General features: G+C 49.0%; 2 protein-coding genes across 2 annotated transcripts; one reads left to right on the top strand and one right to left on the bottom strand.

Annotated features, from left to right (window-relative positions):
- On the top strand, positions 1–2,919 carry ASPHD1 (aspartate beta-hydroxylase domain containing 1). The gene is made up of 3 exons (XM_021700562.1): positions 1–880; positions 2,138–2,251; positions 2,788–2,919. Exons 1-3 carry the CDS (start codon positions 1–3, stop codon positions 2,895–2,897), a joined length of 1,104 nt encoding a protein of 367 aa, XP_021556237.1. The 3' UTR covers positions 2,898–2,919.
- A 774-nt stretch (positions 2,920–3,693) lies between these two features.
- KCTD13 (potassium channel tetramerization domain containing 13) lies at positions 3,694–16,139 on the bottom strand. The gene is given in 7 exon segments (XM_021700524.2): positions 3,694–3,992; positions 5,978–6,173; positions 6,849–6,901; positions 6,993–7,082; positions 14,418–14,587; positions 15,892–16,099; positions 16,101–16,139. Coding segments are annotated over 7 exon segments (993 nt in total). The 3' UTR covers positions 3,694–3,755.
- Between the last annotated feature and the right edge of the window lie 3,058 nt (positions 16,140–19,197).

Raw genomic sequence — 19,197 nt, 5'->3', positions numbered from 1 at the left:
ATGTGGAGGGGAAACAGCCCAGGGGGTAACCCGGGAGCAGCCACAGAGGGAACCGGTGGAGACCTGGGAGGACAGGGGAACTGGGGTCTGGAAGATGCCCCAGGCCTCCTGGTCAGGGCCTCCCTGCCCATCATGCCTGCGTGGCCATCGCCCTTGGCCTCCTCAGCCCTCACCCTGCTCCTTGGAGCCCTCACTTCCCTTTTCCTCTGGTACTGTTACCGCCTGGGTTCCCAAGACATGCAGGCTCTCGGGGCTGGGAGTCGGGCTGGGAGTGTCAGTGGGGGGCCTAGGGGATGCTCTGAGACTGGCAGGCCAAGCCCAGGGAGCTCTGGGGAGCCTAGGGAAGGACCCAGGGCAGAAGGCCTAGTGAGCCGTCGCCTGCGGGCCTACGCCAGGCGCTACTCCTGGGCAGGCATGGGTAGGGTGAGGCGGGCAGCTCAAGGTGGCCCAGGCCCTGGGGGAGGGCCCGGGGTCCTGGGCATTCAGCGCCCAGGCCTGCTTTTTTTGCCAGACCTGCCCTCAGCCCCCTTCGTGCCACGGGATGCCCAGCGGCATGACGTGGAGCTCCTGGAGAGCAGCTTCCCTGCCATTTTGCGGGACTTCGGGGCTGTGAGCTGGGACTTCTCAGGGACTACTCCTCTGCCTCGGGGCTGGTCCCCACCCCTGGCCCCTGGGTGCTACCAGCTCCTGCTGTACCAAGCAGGCCGGTGCCAACCCAGCAACTGCCGCCGGTGTCCGGGGGCCTATCGGGCACTGAGGGGGCTGCGGAGCTTTATGAGTGCCAACACCTTCGGCAATGCTGGCTTTTCTGTCCTCCTGCCTGGGGCCCGGCTTGAGGGTCGCTGTGGGCCCACCAATGCCCGGGTCAGATGCCATCTGGGTAAGTAGATGCTGCCTACAGACAACCTCCTTGCCTCCATGATTCCTCCTCCAGACTGTCTTCTCTGCCACCAGAGCTTTCTACACTGTGCTTCTGATCATGCCTGTCTTCTCCGACGTCTTCCGTGACTCCCTGCTGCCCACAGCAGCATTTCCTAAGCTTCGATTACCTGCCAACCATCTTCATAAGCTTTGCCATGGTCATTTACCACCTGGACTATGTTTCTTGATACTGATTCCCCTTACATTTTGTTTCACTTATTTATTTAAAAGGAATCTTTATAGAACAATGATAATCAGTATTACTTGCACTAAAATAGAAAGTACCCATAAAAACAAATTTAAACTTAAAAAAAAAAGCTTTAAAAATTCTAGTTAAATACTCTAGTCTGAGACTGAAGCCTACCCTCTCTTCCTTTAGAAGGGAGTGGTGTTAGGGGGGTGTTAAAGTTATGGTGGCACCAAACTGAGATTCCCTTCTTCATGTTTTAAAGACTGAGAGAAAATGGAAAAGGAAAACAACTTTGTTATTTAATGCAGGGTTATTTAAAACCTTGTGTTGCCTAAAATCATTTCCTGTGCCACCAGTTTGATGTGTCCTTCACTTCAAAGCACACTGGCTTCAGGATCAAGTCCAGATTCTTTCTCATCTTATCTCCCACCTGTTCCCTTCCTCCCCTTCCCTCCCACCACACATCAGATCAGGAGAGCCTTCTGGTTGATCCTGGCAGATGCCACACTCGATCCTCAGCCTAGAATGTCTTTCCTCTTTATCACCTATCACCTCCTGGAAAACTACTCAATCTTCAGGACTCCCACTTTCAAGTGCCACACCTCCTCTGGGGGGGTCCTCCTATTCCCCATCATTTGAGTTGGCTGCTCAGGTTTCTCAAAGCACTTTACTGTGTTGTGGTCCTTGGGCCAAAATGGATCCATTAGTTTTATACTAATGAGGGCCGAGCACACAGTAAGTAGGTTCTTGAACTAAACTGGCAGAAGCCCAAGAAGAGATGCCGCTTCCTCCAGGAAGCCTTCCCTTTTCTCTGGAACAGTAGACTGTGCTTTGCACTGCCTTTCCCTTATCTCCCAGCACTTCTCTCATCTGCTACAATATTGTAATTACATCTGGGACACCTTCCAGAGAGCAAGGAGGGACAGTACATGGGGCGTTTGAAGACCTTCAAGCTGCTTTTTGACTGAATAGGGTGGGCCCCTTTGATGGAGGCGGGGTGTTGGATGCCTGGATCTCTTTCCACAGGCCTGAAGATTCCTCCCGGCTGTGAGCTCGTGGTCGGGGGCGAGCCCCAGTGCTGGGCTGAGGGACACTGTCTACTGGTGGATGACTCCTTCCTGAACACAGTGGCTCATAATGGTAATGGGCTCCAGTTCTGTTAGGAGCAAAGAGAGACTGAGTGGAGGGGGATAGCCTAGAGGCTGCGGAATCAGGCCCAACTGGCTCCCTGTCCTAGCACTACCACCTTCCAGCTGCATGACCTTGAACAAGTCATATAACTTCCCCCAACACCTGTGAAGTAGGGCGACCACCTTCTTTAGCAGGTGACTGCAGGGATTAAATGAGGTCATGGAGGTGCACAGCAAAGTGGTTAACAAGGCCCTGGGCCTGGACCACCCGGGGTTCCTGTCCTACCTCTGGCACTTACTAACTGTGTGACCTTGGGCAAGTTATTTATCCTCTTTGTGCCTCAGTTACTTCGTATAAAAATGGGAATAATCATGGTACTGACTTGCAGTTTGTTTTGATGAGTAAGAGTTAACACATATAAGGGGTTAGAACAGAGCCTGGCACTTAATTGCCAAGTGCTGGCTGTTATGAGTATGTGGTGAGTACTCTGGCAGGTAAGTAGTTAATGTCAGCCACTCTCTTGTCTCCATCCCCATTTGCCCTAGGCTCTCCCGAAGACGGGCCTCGGGTGGTCTTCATCGTGGACCTTTGGCACCCCAACGTGGCCGGGGCCGAGCGCCAGGCCCTTGACTTTGTCTTCGCACCAGACCCTTGAAGGAAGGGGCTCCCTTCAGACACCTGGGCTGGAGAGGTGCTGCACTACCCAGGGATGGCTTGAGTGGTAGCCAGGACCTCCTCTCCGCTACAGGGGGTGGGGTGGGGCTGAGGGTGGGAACTGGCCAGCCTACACTGAAATACAGATTTTAAGTCCTCTCCTAACTCCTTCATCCAGCTACCAGCCCAGTAAAAGGCTTGGGGCGGGGGCTCCTGTCCTCTCCCATCCAACTAGCCAAGTACCTCCTTAACACAAGCCATCTCCTTGACCCTCTCCCCTGGAGCCAGCACCAGACCCTCAGCTCAACTTTATTCCAATAATTTAATAGAAAATTAAAATAAATAATATGTAATAGATTGAGAAGATGGCTGAGCTGGTGCAAACCCAGGCCAGCCTAGTACAAAGTCAAAGGGGTGGGGGGGACTGGTGGGGGAAGGAGGAGGGAGGGAAACTACCCTGCAGAATGGTGGGGAGGCGGCTCAGAACATGGTGGGTGTCCGTAAGGGCTGGCTTGACACTTTGGCATGTACGATGTGCTAAAAAAAGAGAGAGAGAGAGAAAAGGGGAATTCTAAATCATTCTAAACCAGCTGGTGAGGAAGATAGCAAGACAAGGATGGGATGAGGGAACAGGCCTTCTGAAGGGTTCTGATTGATGGAAGGGGCTGGAACATACCGTGTTGTTAGCAGTGAGGTGGGAATGAATGGAAAAGGGCCACAGGGAACTGTACCATGCAACGAAGGGACAGAAGGAGGACCCACGACTTGGCCAGCAAAGCCGGGGCAAAGGTCTGGGAAGGGGAGGGAAAGAGAGAGGAACTGCGTTCCAGTGGCAGGAGAAACACAGAAAGGTCAGAGGTCAGTCCTTGAAGACAATCTGTTGGCCATGAGGACGCTCGTCGTGGGTGATGTGGCGCCGGACATGGATCCTGCGGACACGGTGCTCTCGGTTCTCCTCATCCTCCCCTCGGCCTGCCCCACCACCTCCGGCTGCACCCCCTGTGGCCTCCAGGAGGGCTGGGTCTGGGCCCCGGGGAGTCTCGTAGATCAGGATGTTCAAGGTCTCCTCAAAGATCCGGGCCTCTGGGAATTCCACCTGCAAAAGGCCAGCGAGCCCCAGCTCCTACCCTCTGATGCAGTTACACAGACAGCCCCCCGGCCCAGCTGCTCCTGCACAGAAGCACCCCCTAGCCTTTGCAGTCACGGGTTCTTTGGCCTGGACTATCCAACCCCTTGGCAAATTCTTTACTCAGCAAAGTCATACTTATCCCTCAAGGTCCAGCTCTGAAGTCAGGCAGAGTTACTTGTTTTCTCTCCTTTGCTGCCAAGTCTCTTGGTATGTTCTTGCATTTAACAAATACTGAGTGACGGCCCCGTCCCAGGTGTCGTTCTAGGCACTGGGAATATAGCAGTGAACTAAATGAAGTTCCTGTCTGCAGGAAGTTTACGTTCAAGGGGGAGGGCCCAGACATACGTGTACTCAAATATAAACTCTCAGATGGTGATAAATGTTACAGGAAAAAATACAGCAGAAAAAGGGGGTGGGGAGGGTCATGGCCACAAACGTTACAACTTTAGAGAGGGCATTCAGAGAAGGCCTCATTGAAAGGGTGACATTCAACCAGCAGTCAGAGGAGGGAGGGAAGGAGCCAGGTGGGTAAATAGAGAAAGGGCAGTCTGAGGAACAGGCAACAGCAAGGCTAAGAGCCTCGGGGCAGGGGTGCACTTAGTACAGTATTTGAAGATCAGCAGGAAGGAGGCACAGTGGAGAGAGAGTAGAAAGGGGTGAAACGAGGAGGTGTTGGAGAGGGACAGAGGAGGTGTCGTGTTGTGTGGCCTGGAGGGACAGAGCTAATATAACTCTTAACAAGCTGCATTCTCATTACTGGTTTATCTTCCTGTCTTCCCAATTATAGTGGGAACTTCTTGGAAGCTGGGTCATTCATTCCTGCATGCATTCGATAAATGCTTCCTAGCTTCCACTGCATGGTACGCGCCTGTCTAGTGCTAGAGAGATAGGAAGAAAAGCTAGAGCCCTACCCTCAAGGAGCTAACCCCTTGCTGCTGCTGTGACACCCTCCTGACCGCTGCAGACTAGGAAGGAAGTATGACCAACTTTGGGGTTGTGAGAGGTTGAAAGCTCATGAGCGAAGGTGTCCCAAAGAAAGCTGTGCTTGGCTTGTGTCTTAAAGATTGGGCACAAGTTCATCAGGCAGATGGGGATGAGGAAAAAGTCCAAGAAGAGGGACTAGCATGTGCAAAGGTGGGGAGGTATGAAATAGCACTGGGTCTGAGGCACTTCCTCCATATCAAGGTCAGAAGGGAGCAGATGACACGACAGAGGGCTGGTACTTTACTAGGCCTTTCATTCACCTGGATTCCAAGCCTGGTGCCGTGCTTGGTGCAGAGGAGGTGCTCAAGCAGTATCTGCTGATGACTGCCAGGTTAATGACTCAGGACTTACAAACTCAGCGTGTTCTAAGAGACCTGTGTGTTCTAAGGCCCTGAGGTTATAAGAACCTATCTTGGGTCATGGACCCTTCTGAGATTCTAACAACTATGGTCCTTTTTTTTTTCTTCAAGATTTTATTTCTTTATTTGAGAGAGAGACACAGCGAGAGAGGGAGCAAGGGGAGTGGGAGAGGGAGAAGCAGGCTTCCCGCTGAGCAGGGAGCCCGATGCGGGGCTCGATCCTAGGACCCTGGGATCATGACCTGAGCAGAAGGCAGATGCTTAACAACTGAGCCACCCAGGCGCCCCGACAACTATGGTCCTTCTATACGGAAAAATGCGTACACGCTCCCAGACCTGCACACCACTTCAGGACAGCCTTGAGACCCAAATGGGCTAGGTAAAGAATCCCACTCTAATCCAACACTCTTCGTTTCATACCAGAGGAACAGAGACCCGCATGGGGAAGGTGACTTGCCCAAGGTTACACGAGACCCCAGAACTTGGAAGCGCAGCTCTTGACTCCCAGGACTTCCCGCTGCCCGGTCTGCTGCGCTGCCTCTGGCGGGGGGTCCTGGTTGCTGCCCACCACCACAGCCCTCCCTGACCAGGCCCTGAGCCCCTTCTGACCTTGGTCTGCTTCTTCTCCGTGGCATAGACAATGGAGGTGCAGCACACCTCGGCGATTTTGCGGCCCTGCCCGTAGAAGGACCAGCAGCAGATCTCGTCCCCCAGGACATCCTTGAGGAAAAGCAGCCGCCCGTGGAAGCGCAGGGCCAGTTTGTCAAACAGCTCAATGTTCTTAAGGAGGTTGTCATCTGAAGTGCTGAGGACCAGGGGGCCAGGAGGCCTTAGCACACTGGCTTCCTTCCCTCTGTTCCCGCAGCACAGGGGCCCCCTACCTTGCACTCAGGCCCCAGTGCCCAGCAGGGAGCTTCCTCCGCACTCCCCTCCCCGCCCCCACCCCCGAGTCTGGAGTCCGGTTCAGCTGGCCTTAGAGAAGCAGCATTTGCCGAGCAAACACCCGCACAGCAGAGGGGCCCAGTGGCTTCACCTAACATCCTCGCTGCACCACTTCTTGCAACCAAGTGACACCAGGCGAGTTCCTTCACCTCTTGGTGACTCGGTTCCCTCTCTGTCACATGGAGATAGTACTACCCCACACAACCGTGAGGATTATGGGCGTTAGTATGTGTAAAGCACGGGAAGCAGCGTCTGCTGCGGAAAAGCCCTTAGTAAATAAATGCTAGCCACACTCATCTAATCCTCGCCGCCGGAGCCCAGTTTGCCGGTGAGCATGCTGAACCTCCGGGGTGACGATGACCTGCCCACAGTACCCAGAGTACCCAGAGCTGGAATCTGCTTCCTGGCAGGCATTCTGTCCCTCTGGGTGGCCACAGCCCCCCCACCCTGGGGGCCCCCATCAGGGCTGTGCCTGAGCCCAGCCTCCCACCCCCACCCCAGGGCGGCCCCCCCCCCCCCCCCCGGCCCTGGCGGTCACCTGGTGTAGGAGTACTTGTTGTTACTGCGGTTGTGCAGGAGCTTCACCACGGGCTGTGGGGGGAGGGGGGAGAGCACGGAGACGGGTGCGGGTCAGGCAGGGAGAGGCCCCCAGCCTCCACCCTACAGGGCTCAGGGGCCTCACCTTGGAGGTGCTGGCCAGGAGCTGCTGCTCCTCCCGGGGAGATGTCACCGTGGGGATGAGGCACAGCGGGGACAGGTTCTCCCTTTTTTGCTGGAGAAGAAGCGGAAGGTGGTTAACAGCACAAAGGTCACTCACTCCCCCACTTAAAAGCCGTCCAAACCTGCTTGTTGCCTTTGGGGGGAAAAATCCAGACTCCTTCGTGGTCCACTGAGCTCTCTGCAGGTTCCAACCTCTCTGAGCTCATCTCTACCACTCTCCCTGGCTTGCTGGGCTTCAGCCCTACCCACGGCCTGTTCCTTGTGCCCACCCAACCCTTTGCTGCTCCCCCTGCCTGGAATGGTCTTCGATGCTGTGTGCCTGGCCCCTTCATGCCATTCAGGTAACTCGAAACAGTACCCCTCAGAGGGTGCTGGTCCATCTCCTAAAGCTCCCTGACTAAAACAGCGTCCTCTACCTTCTTCTTTACACGTTAGTAGCTCATTCTTCAAAGCACTGAGGTCCTCACATTTTCTCATTTTGTTGTATGTTTGCTTACGATCTGTCTCTTCTCACCTAGGGAGTGTCTAGTATACAGTGGATGCTCAGTGTCTGTTGAAAAAATGAACCTGGTTGGGTGGGATGAAGTCTGAGGCAGAACCAGATACATGGGCTTCTTTCCTCTTTTCTGTCTTCCAGAATCTTTATGCCAAATCCCTTTCACCTCTCTCAACCAGATCTTTTTCTCAACCATAAATTCCAGAAGTTTTTTTCTGGTTTTTTTTTTTTTGAGAAACTTGTAAGACCTTTTCTAATATTAGGGACGCCTGGGTGGCTCAGTCGGTTAAGCATCTGCCTTCAGCTCAGGTCATGATCCCAGGGTCCTGGGATCAAGTCCTGCATCAGCTCCCTGCTCAGCAGGGAGCCTGCTTCTCCTGCCTGCCGATCCCCCTGCTTGTGTGTGCTGTCTCTGACAAATAAAATCTTAAAAAAAAAGACCTTTTTCTAACATTAATATGGAAGAATAAAAGTCTATTATTACTTAGGTCCATTTTAAAAAAGAGCCAAGAGGAAGGACTGATGCTATCATATATTAAGATATTCTATAAAGCCATACTAATGAAAACAGTGTGGTTTTGGGGGAACAAACACAAAACCAATGGAACACAAAAGAGAGTTTGGAAATGGGCTGATGTATATATGAGAACTGATATTTATAAAGGAGACATCACATATCAGTGGGGCAAGTATGGAGTGTGTATTGGTTATTGCTGTGTAATAAACTATCCCCAAGCTTAGCAGCTTAAAGCAACAATAAATATTTATTATCTCAGTTCCTGTGGGTTAGGAATTCAGGAGTGGCTTAGCTGGGTCGTTTTGTCATAGGGGTCTGTCTTGAGGTTGTAGCCAAGTCAGCCAGTGCTGCAGGAATCTGAAGGCATGCCTGGGTCTGGAGGATCTGTGTCTGAGAATACTTATTCACATGGCTGGCAAGTTCGTGCCGGCTCTCCGCAGGAAACATCTGATCCTTGTCATCTGGACCTCTCCATAGGGTTGCTTGAGTGTCCTCGCAACATGGCAGCTGGCTTCTCCAGAGCAAATAATCCGAGAGAGCAAGGTGTAGGCTTCAATGTCTTTTATGACCTGGTTTTGTCAGCCCTGTTCCGTGTGAAAGGGAACTACACGAAAGAATGAATACTAGGGAATAAGAATCACGGGGGACTGCCTTGGAGGCTGGCTCCACAGGCCACCTTCTGGCCCCTTTGATTCAAATCCTTCCCATTGAAAAGCACACTCACCCCCTCCCAAGATCCCCAAAGTCTCATCCCATTACAGCATCAGCCTGAAGTACAGAATCCCGTCACCTAAGTCAGTCCAGGTGGGGATGAGGCTCCTTGGGTGTAGTTCCTTAACTATAGCTCCTTAAGTACATTTCTTATTGATCTGAAGACCTGTGAACTAAAGAGACAAATTCTCTCTCCCATATACCTAATATGCAGTGGTGGAACAGGCATTAGGATAATCAGTGGGGGACTCTTGTTCAAAAGGTTTGGGGGGAGGTAGGTGGCATACAAAAGTCAGTGCTTTGTAGAAATTCTGCAATCCAGTTGGACAAATGTTGGGAGCTCTCTGATGCCTACTCTTGCCAGAAATGATTCTTTACGGCTCTTGGCTCTGCCCTGAATCGTCCTTCCTTTTCCATGAAAGACAGTCCATGCTTGCGGCTCCGTGGTTTCCTGCTTGTAGAGCTCTGGGGGCCCAAAGGCCTCTTCTCTTGTACCGTCTTGATCACTTTTTGTCCAAGCTGGCAGTGTTTCTGCCAACGTAATTCTTTTAAAAACTTAATGGGCGGATACTCATTGAGTCTTGGGGTTCAGTTCATTGGATAGATGTCATACCCACAAATCTTTGTGAGATACGCTCTCTACTTTGGGCGTGTGCTGAGATGGCGGAGGGGCAGCACGGTTGTTTGATCAACAGTGCTCTGAGGCATCTTCTGGGATGTTTCTGAAGTCTTTTTTTTTTTTTTTTTTTAAAGATTTTATTTTTTAACAGCGAGAGACACAGTGAGAGAGGGAACACAAGCAGGGAGAGTGGGAGAGGGAGATGCAGGCTTCCCGCTGAGCAGGGAGCCCGATGTGGGGCTCGATCCCAGGACCCAGAGATCATGACCTGAGCTGAAGGCAGACGCTTAACGACTGAGCCACCCAGGTGCCCGTTTCTGAAGTCTTAACAAAGGCTTTTACAATCACATCCTCGGCTTCATCTTTAGACCATGTTTTACTGAGAATGCCCTGTATTTGATCTTTGCTAGAAAGTCATTTGTGAATTGTAACATCATGTATTATCTGGAAAGGTTGGGACTTTTCAAACCCAGTAATTCCTGCCTCCTTGTTTAATTGTGTTCCCTCTTGCTTACCCTCTCCTCTTCTATTTTACTGTTGGCAACAAGGAACCCGGTGGCCCCTTCAACATTCTTTCTGGAAACTTCTTTAGCTACATCACCCAGTTTATTAGGTACATTTTCTACTTTCTACATTACTGCAGGAGACAGTGTTGCCAAAATCCTGCCTCTACATGATGAGAGTTCCCTCTGCACTGGTTTCCAGTAACATTTTCCCCATTGCAGCCTCCTCTGAGGTCATCGGGCTTCCATGAACAGACCCTTTAAAGCTCTTCAGGCTTTTATTAACATTCTCCTCAAAGTCCTGCCAACTGGTGCCCACTTCCCAGTTCTAAAGCCACTAGTACGTTTGAGGCTTTTGTTACCACAGAACCCACCCAGATACCAAATCTGTTATCCATTGCTGGGTAACAAATTACTACAAATTTAGCAGCTTAAAACAATAAACATTTATTATCGCACACAGTTTCCATGAGTTGGGAACTTGAGATTGGCTATTTGGGGGTGGTCTGGGCCAGGGTCTCTCAGGAAGTTGGGAGTCCAGATGTTGGCCTGGGCTGTAGTTATCTGAAGACTTGATTGGGCCTAGAGAATCCGCTTGTTAGAGTTCACCCATATGCCCGGCTGTGTGTGCTGGCTATTGACAGGGGGCTTCCGTTCCTCACTAGTAAACTCTCCCTTGGGCTGACTGGGTGTCTTCATGTGGCAGCTGGTTTCCCCCAGAGTGAGTGATCCAAGACAGAGGCAAAAATTGCAATGTCTTTTATGACCTAGCTTTAGAAGTCACACACTATCACTTCTGCAATATCCTATTGGCTACATAGGTCAGCTCTGTTCAGTGTGGGAGGGGACTACACAAGAGCCTGGATAAGGAGGAAGCAAGAATTGCTGGTGGCTATCTTGGATACAGGCTACCACAGGATGTTTAGTAGATGGCACTGGAAAAACTAGCTTCTAGATTCTCAATTGGTTTGTGGTTGGTAAGTAATTGCCACTCACACAGTGCCTAAACATCACACAGATTAGTTTATGGTTGGCAACAAGGAGGTGTAACTATAATAGAGGGATCCAACCATCATCACCTGAATCTAGGTGCTAACTCTGAGTATTACTAATGATGGGTCATATTAGCAATATTATGGATCTCTCAACACAATATAAAATATAGAAAATTACCTAAAATATATTCTAATCAAAATGTTATAGTATCAAGCCTTTAAATCTACTGTTGGGGCACCTGACTGGCTCAGTTGGAAGAGCACATGACTCTTGATCTCAGGGTCGTGAGTTCGAGCCCCATGCTGGGTGCAGCGATTAGTATACTAAAAAAAATAAATTAATTAAAAAAAAATAAATCTACTGTCTAGTTTACAGAAAACTCAGAACAGGGTATAGTACCAAACCAAATGATATCATAAGGAAACAACCAGGCAAATTTGGAAAGTGGGTCAATGTGCAGGACAACTGGTGGTCTTTTTTAACAAGTCAGCATGAGCAAAAAAGGGATGGTTTGGGGTTGAAAGAGACTTAGAGAACATAATAACCAGATGTAATGCAAGGATCTAGACTGGGTCCTGGTTTAGATGAACCAGGCATAAAAGATGTTTCTGGAACAAATGGAGAAATTTGTGTATACTCTGGATGTTAGATAAGAAGAAATTTTATTGACACGGAAAGATAGCAATTATTAACAAACAAAGCAAATTACAAAACAGCACATATAGCATGATCATATATATTTTGGCAAATACACACACACACACACACACACACACCTGGAAGGGTATCTGGAGCTTTTATTTCTTTGATCATCTGTGTTTTCTAAATTTCTACAATACATACATATACTGCTTTAAAAATAACAAATGGTTATTTATAATAAAAAAATCAAGGATTTCTATTCAACAAAAGATGCCACAGACAGGTGACATTTTAAGAGAAAATACTGGCGACAACTAAAACTGACTAGAAATTATCTGAAACAGACTTTCCCAACTAGGATTCCTCACCTGAATCTCAAAATCCAGCAAATAAATAGAGTACCTATTTTCTCAACTCTTCCAAGGATGATAGGAAAATAGTACCATTCTAGAGGCATATGAGGAAAGTAGATTTATTATGTACAATACATGTCTTCGGGCTTAATTCTCCCTAGGAACTAAACTAAAATATGCAAGGATCTTCTGCAAAGCAACAAGAAAAAGATAGGAAACTCAGTAGAAAATTTGGTAAAGAATATGAATAGGCAATTCACAGAAGAGGAAACCACAAAAGCAAGTAAGCATATGAAAAGATGCTCAATCTCATTAGTAATTAGAGGCATGCAAATTAAAATGAGATCACTCTATACCAATCAGATTAGCAAAATCAGAACACTGGCTGATGCCAGGTGTTGCTGAGAATATGCAGAAACGGGATCTGTTATGTACTGCTGATCAGGAGTATAAAGTGCTATAGTCATTTGGGAGAGTAATCTGATGATACTTGCTGAAATCCATTTGTACGTGTTCTATGACCCTGCAGTTCCACTTCCACCTACAAACACGAGAAACCCTGGCCCAGGATCCACAAGGGCACATATATAAGGATGCTCATGGTGGGAGGTGGCACCGTTTGCAGGGGAAGGAAGGTGGAGGCAATCTAGGTCTCCAACCTCAGGGGAATATATAAATAAAATACGGTGAATACACGCCATAGATTCTTGTGCAGCAATTAGAAGCAAAGAACTAAATGTACAAACAGCAGCATGAATAGATCTTGAAAGAAGTGTTGAATTAAGAAACAGAACACACAATCCATAGCTCAAAGCCATTTATGGAAATTTAAAACGAATACATATACAAAACGAGGCTTTTAGCTTTTCAAAGGTACAAACATAATCTAAGTATATGTATCAAAACATTAGAACTGGAGGGGTACCTACGGGTAAAAGGGAAGTGGGCAAGGGGCTGGGAATAAAGGGGAAAAATAAAAAGAGAAAAGACTTGTAGAGACCCATGATGATTAAGTACCCCACACTGAGGAGTAGGATGAACTCAATTCTCTATACCTGAATCTTAAAAACAAAAACCAAAACCTCCACACGAACAAGCAAACTCTGAGTGGGCTGAGGATGGGAACGGTGTCAGGGAAACCTGGTAAAGGAGGCAACTGGAGCAGAGGAAAAAGCACTGCACTGGGGAGTCAGATAACCTGGGGCTGAATCTGAGCTCTGTGGCTTACTGGCTGGCTCTTTGACCTTGGATGCATCCCCAACGTCCCGCCTATGTATCGAACAGGGGTACAAGATGTACACACAAGCAGATAGCAGAATCACTCCCAACACACAGTGGGTATGAGGTAACACGGGATAAATGTACAACTACAGAGCAGGAACCCATTTTCAAGATCATCTAGTTCAATGGTTTTCCAACTGCAAGTGGTGACCCATTCATGGGTCCTGAAATAAGTTTAATGAGTCCCAAAGAGCATTCAAAAGAAAGAAAACAATATATCAGCGTGTATTTATAAAACTCTGACTGAAGTTATATATATGTAAGTATAAAATACATTTTTTTTCTATGGGATGCAGTTTGAAAAACATGCATACTGCCCAAAGGAACTCTATACTTTTGAATTTCAAGGACCAGTAAGTATTCACCAAGCCAACAGAAAGTTGTTCATAGTTGCCACTTTTTAATATATAAAGGGCATCAAAAAAGAAACTCTCATAATCTCCTATTAATATTGTATCACTAAAGAAAGGACATTTTTAACATTGTAAAAACAGAACAGAATAAAAGGCTTTATGTAAAACTCATTACACTGTACCTATTTTTCTTGTTTCCCTATCTTTTGGAACGGAGGACAGAACGCCAGAGGTAGGAAATGACTCAATCAAGGTCACTCAGTCAGCTGTGGTAGAGGTGACACTTAACCCACAGGTCCTGGCTATGCTTTCTAAGCTCTTCTCCTCAGAACCCTAAGAGATCCACAGAAGAGAAGCCCAGCAGCTGGGGCTGTGGAACCCCCAACCTGTTTTATTAGGAGCAGCTCTGCTTCTAAGATTTCATTGCTAAAAAGAAGTTAAAAACAAAAAAAACAAAACCTGGCTGGGGGTGGAATGCTGCCTCCCAGGATAGGACCAAAACACAGAGGTCATTATAATTTAAACTTAGGTATTTTTTTCCCTAGTGGCACAGGGAGTTATTTAAGATTTCTGAGCAAGGGGGAGAATAGATTGCGATTGTGTTAAAGGATCATCACTTGGGTGGCAGTGTGATTGCCAGATTAGGCAGGGAGGAACTCCAAGGAGAGAGCAATCATTTAACTACTGCAACAGTCCTGGCATGAGGTGGTAAGGGAGGTCCTTCTTGAGGCAGCAGGGATACACAGGAAAGCACCCCCAAATTTTCTGCGGTCATGGCTAGTCACAGCCAGGCCACAGGCAGCCTCTCCAGACAGTACCCCATATGCCTCCCCTCTATTTTTTAACGTCCCAGTATCTAACTGCTTGGGCAGCTCTCCAGAGACATGGGCATCGGGTGGGACCCAGGGCCCCTCACCTGCAATGCTAGCTGGCAGTCCTCAATCAGGCCCTGTACCAGGTAGTAGCGTGCTTCACCTAGGAGCTCCCCCAGTTCTCTGGTACTCTCAGGCAGTGGCACGGACCCATCCCGCAGGTAGTTGAGGATTGTACCAAAGTGGCGGCCGCTCCGGTCAATCAGCACCCAACCTGGTGGAATGGAGAGAGGCAGGAGGAAGGATGGCTTTGCAGGGGGCCCTGGAGCTACTAAATTTTTATGAAAAACAGATTCCAAAGCTACAAGTCTGAATACTCATCTGTCTCAAACCTCTGCCATATCCAAGAAAATCCCTTTAAAACATCTCCAGTGAGTTCCCCATAGACCCCTTTTTAACATTCGTAGACACAGAGAATTAATTCCCTTCCAAGTCTGTTCTACACTGAAAAAGTTCCCACCGTGAGAAAATGATTACAGATTACCTTATCAACAAACTCTAACCTTTAGTGTTAATCCTGACCGTCCTATTTAATTAAAATATCCACCCCACCCTCCAGTTCACTACCATTTTAACCTTTATGTTATTCATAGAACTTACTACTATCTGCAATTACAGGTGTTTTCTGTACATGTATTTGCTTATTATTTTCCTCCTGCCCCCACAAAAAAGTCCATAAAACTAACCTTGTCTGACTCATTTTCCACTAACTGGCACTTTACAAATACTTGATTAATAAATAAATAAATTCTTCAACTTCAGATATTTGAAGACTGAACTCCACCTCCCAAACTTTAATTTTCCTGCTCTTAAAATCCTTGTTGTACCCCCTCTGAATACCTACCCCCACCTTCACAAAAACTTTATACAGTTCCACCTGGGCATGTGGGTCCCAACCCTGAAGGCAACACTCCACGAAGGTAAGGTTCACCTGCCAAAGAACTGTCCACCCTCCTCTCTGGTGTCCATGGCAAACCCCAAAACAGCCTTTTCCTACAGTCTGCATTTAGAGATGGATCCCTAGAATGTACAGGGACCTGTGTTAGAGGAACACAGAGACAGACAACTCCTCCAGGCTGGTTGTTAGCAGTGCTGAGGTAGAGAGGCAAACATGAGGCTGGGCAGTTGGAAGGAACATGTAGGTTGCCCGGAGGGTGCTGCTGATAGCAGGGCTGGTTCCCAAGTCGTCCGAGCTGAGGAATAAAGGGTGGGAGAACTGGAGGGGACTGATAATAAAAATTCTGAAGTGACATGTTGAATTACTTACCACAGCACCTGTTGGAGGGGGGCGTGGGATGTCCCATAAATGTTGGTTATTGCTGGGGGTAAAGGACTGAGAGAGGAGGGGGATCATGAATGGGAAAGGGGCGATGAGACGGGACGTGGGGCTGGAGGGAGGTGAAATGAGTGACTGGACGGTAGAGAGACGAGAGAGAGGGTATGGGGAGACTGGGCGACAGAAGGCTGACGGGGATCTGGAGGATGCGGGACCACACAGGTAAGGGCGGCGCGGCGTACCTCCCGCGTCGGTGAGCACCTCCGCGCGGCCGCTGAACATGGCCTTGAGCATGGTGTCCTGTCCCGTGAGGGTGCGAAGCGTGGTGTAGTGCAGCGAGCCGCCCACGTTCAGCTTCACGTACTTGCTGTTCGGGGTCAGTGTCTTGAGACCGTAAGCGGCGGAGCCAGGCTCCAGACCCGCGGGCTTAGAGGCTTCTAGGGACGGGGGGGGCCTCGGCCGCCCCCGGGCCCGAGGCCTCGGCCGACATGCCAGAGAGTGGCGGCGGACGGCGATCCTAGGCTCTCTCCGCGCCTTCCGGCGGCTCCCAAAAACCCCGAGACCCGAGCCCTCGAGCCGGCCCGCCCGGCCCGCACGCCCACACGCCGCCGCTACTCAGCCGCACTGGCCCTCAGCCCCATCGCGCCGACGCCGCCCGGAAGCCGGGGCCGAGCAGCTGCGCAGGCGCGCCAAGGTCCCGCCCCCGACCTCGCGCGCCGGCGGTGCGGAGCATGCGTGGTGGCCTTGGGCCAGTTGAGAGGTAGCGCGCCACCTGCGGCGGGGTGGGGGCGGGCGCGAGATGCGTTCCTCCCGCGAGTCGTGGACCTTGGTTGGAAGACGCGCTCCGCCGCAGGGCTGCTGCGGAAAGCTAGGTCTCCGCCGGGTGGTTGGTCTCTGCCCTCAGAGCGCTTCGCGGGCGTGAAGGGCAAGGTTTCCCGCCTCCCATCCCCGCGCTTTTGACAGACTGAGGAGAGCTTCGAACAAAGCAGCAAGGGAGACTTGTACAAGAGGCTAAAGTGAGGTGGCCTCCTAGAGGAGGTGACAGTAGTGCTAGGGCATGCAGGGTGTGAGTAGGTAAGGTCGTCAGGGAGTCCGTGGAGGAGGTGATGCAGAGCTGAAGCTGAGAAGACCGGGCCACATGGAGGTGTGAAGGAGGAGAGCTCCGGGCAGGGGGAAGGGCACATACACAGACCCCAGGCAGGAACGCGCCTGGTGGTTTTGAGGAGCAGAATGAATGTCAGGGGTGGCTGCAGCCTGCCAAGAAAAGGTCTGAGAATCCCAGCTAAGATCGTGAGACACCCGGTCCCGAAAAGAAGGAATAAGATAGGGACACGTTATTGACAAGAAAGTGTGCTGAGAAGTGTTTTATCTGACTGGATCTACATTCCGTTGAGAGGCTGATACTTGAGAGATTTAACAAAGGATCTTAATGTCTAGCATGGGGGTGTGCTGGAAGGAAAATTTAAACAGAGTTGTAATTTCCACCCTGTCAACAGTTCACTGGGTGATCCTCGGCAAGTCACCTTTCTCTGGGCTTGGTTCCTATTTTGCTTAGCGAGGGGTGCAGATTTCAATGCCAGGGGACAGTTAGGAGTGTAAATGAGTGCGGTGGGGCATTATAAAGTATTGGGGAGCAATGGGGTCTGTGGTGACCCAGAGAGCTCATGTTTTACCAAAAGGGGTTGCCAATTCTGATTTTTCAAGTGTAACTGGTAAAAAAACCCAAAAAACAAAAAAAGCACCCCATGGCTGCTGGGAGCTAGTTTACACTCTCCCTCTGGAAGCCTTGGTAATGCTAGGAGGCAGCCCGGCACTATCAGCTAGGCTATGGTGTTATCCTGTTGAGCATCAACAAGTTCACAGAACACCAACATCAGACAAAGACACTCTCTGATGGATTGAGAGAAAGACCATTTCATAATCATGTCTGAACACAAAAACAAGAACATTGTCCAAACCACAAAAATGACCAAACATAACCCCTACCCCCACAGTTTGAGTGACTGCTGCTTCTTTAACAAGAACAGCTTTAATCCCTGATCCATTCCTCCTGCCTTCTAGATAAAAATTAAGATAACCAAAAAGAATTATCCCCACTTCCTGACAACATCCAACCTAGAGCAAATCTCCCTTCTCTCAAGCCCTCCTCGAAAATCATCTAATACAAGCCCAAATCCTATGATAAGTCCTTCCTAACACATTCTTGCTGAGATGTCCATGATGTGTTCCCCATGGTGTGCCATTTCCCTTGTTCAACGACAGGTGTGCTCCTACTGGTCTTTAGCTGCAGGACATTGTCAAAAATGGAGAATCCACAGATATTCAGCTGAAGCACTCACTACTTTGGACTGGGACCCTCAACTCTAGTAATAATGTGCACATCTGAGACCCTTTGTGTCTCTAACTGTTTGAGGTGCCATCCTGCCCATGGCTGGGAGGTAAGTTCTCACTAGATGTGAGCTCTGATGTTTTGTTAAGACCCTTCAGTGTTGGGATTATTTTGTTTTCCTTACAATAAGGTCCCCTTTGGTTTTATGGTTATCCAATTAGATTTTTATTTTTCCTTGGTAAAATTGTTTTCTGGCTTTTTATACCTTTTCCTATGATCTGTTCTCTTGTCTAGTGTTTTGAATGCCATTTGTCTATAAGAGGAAACATTTCTAGGGAAAGGACAGGTATGCAGGGCATCACAAATCTGTTATTGCTCAAACTCTAGTGATTGTCCCTCTAAGAAGCTGGAGATGTCAACCACTCAGGGGTCATATAAATAGTTAGCATGCTTGAGTGTCATTTGTTACCAGGATAAACCAGAAAAATCACTCCATCAATAAATGTCCAATAAGTCTGTACTACAACCAGCCTTAGAGGCTATGAATTCATCCTCAGACCAGTGTCTTTTGGATAAACTTTTCCTCAGATTGCCATTTTATTTATTTATTTATGAATTCATTTACTTATTTGAGAGAGAGATAGCAAGAGAGAGCACATGCAGGGTTGGGGGAGAGGGAGAAGTTAGAAGCAGACTCCCTGCTGAGGCTTGATTCCAGGACGCTGGGATCATGACCTGAGCCAAAGGCAGATGCTTAACCAGCTGAGCCACCCAGGCGCCCCTCAGATTGCCATTTTAAATTGCTATAAGGACTCCTTCCTCAATTTTGTTTGTGTCCCTGGGAACTGCTTTGTTTCATTTCTTCTGCCCAGAATCAGGACATTTTCTCTGGCCCCTGTCAATGATAATTGGCCTTTGGCCAAGTTCTGCAGATACAAGTTGCACAGCCAAATTTCTGCTTCCTTCTCACAATAACACTAACTTGTACCCTTACCTCTCTGACACAATCTCACTAGGGACAAGTTAGAATTGCAGTGGCCCCTAACAGGAACCTCGAACAAAAAAAAAAGGAAGGAAGAAACCCTTATGAGGAGATTATTTGTCTTGTTTGTTAAAAGGCACCCCGTGTGGAGCCTACTTTAGGAAAAACAAAAGGTGGGGGGAATGCCTGGGTGGCTCAGTCAGTTAAGCATCTGCCTTCAGCTCTGGTCATGATCCC

Source organism: Neomonachus schauinslandi, chromosome 5, assembly GCF_002201575.2.
Source record: "Neomonachus schauinslandi chromosome 5, ASM220157v2, whole genome shotgun sequence".
Lineage (NCBI taxonomy): Eukaryota > Metazoa > Chordata > Mammalia > Carnivora > Phocidae > Neomonachus > Neomonachus schauinslandi.
This window is presented reverse-complemented; position numbering and strand designations above follow the sequence as displayed.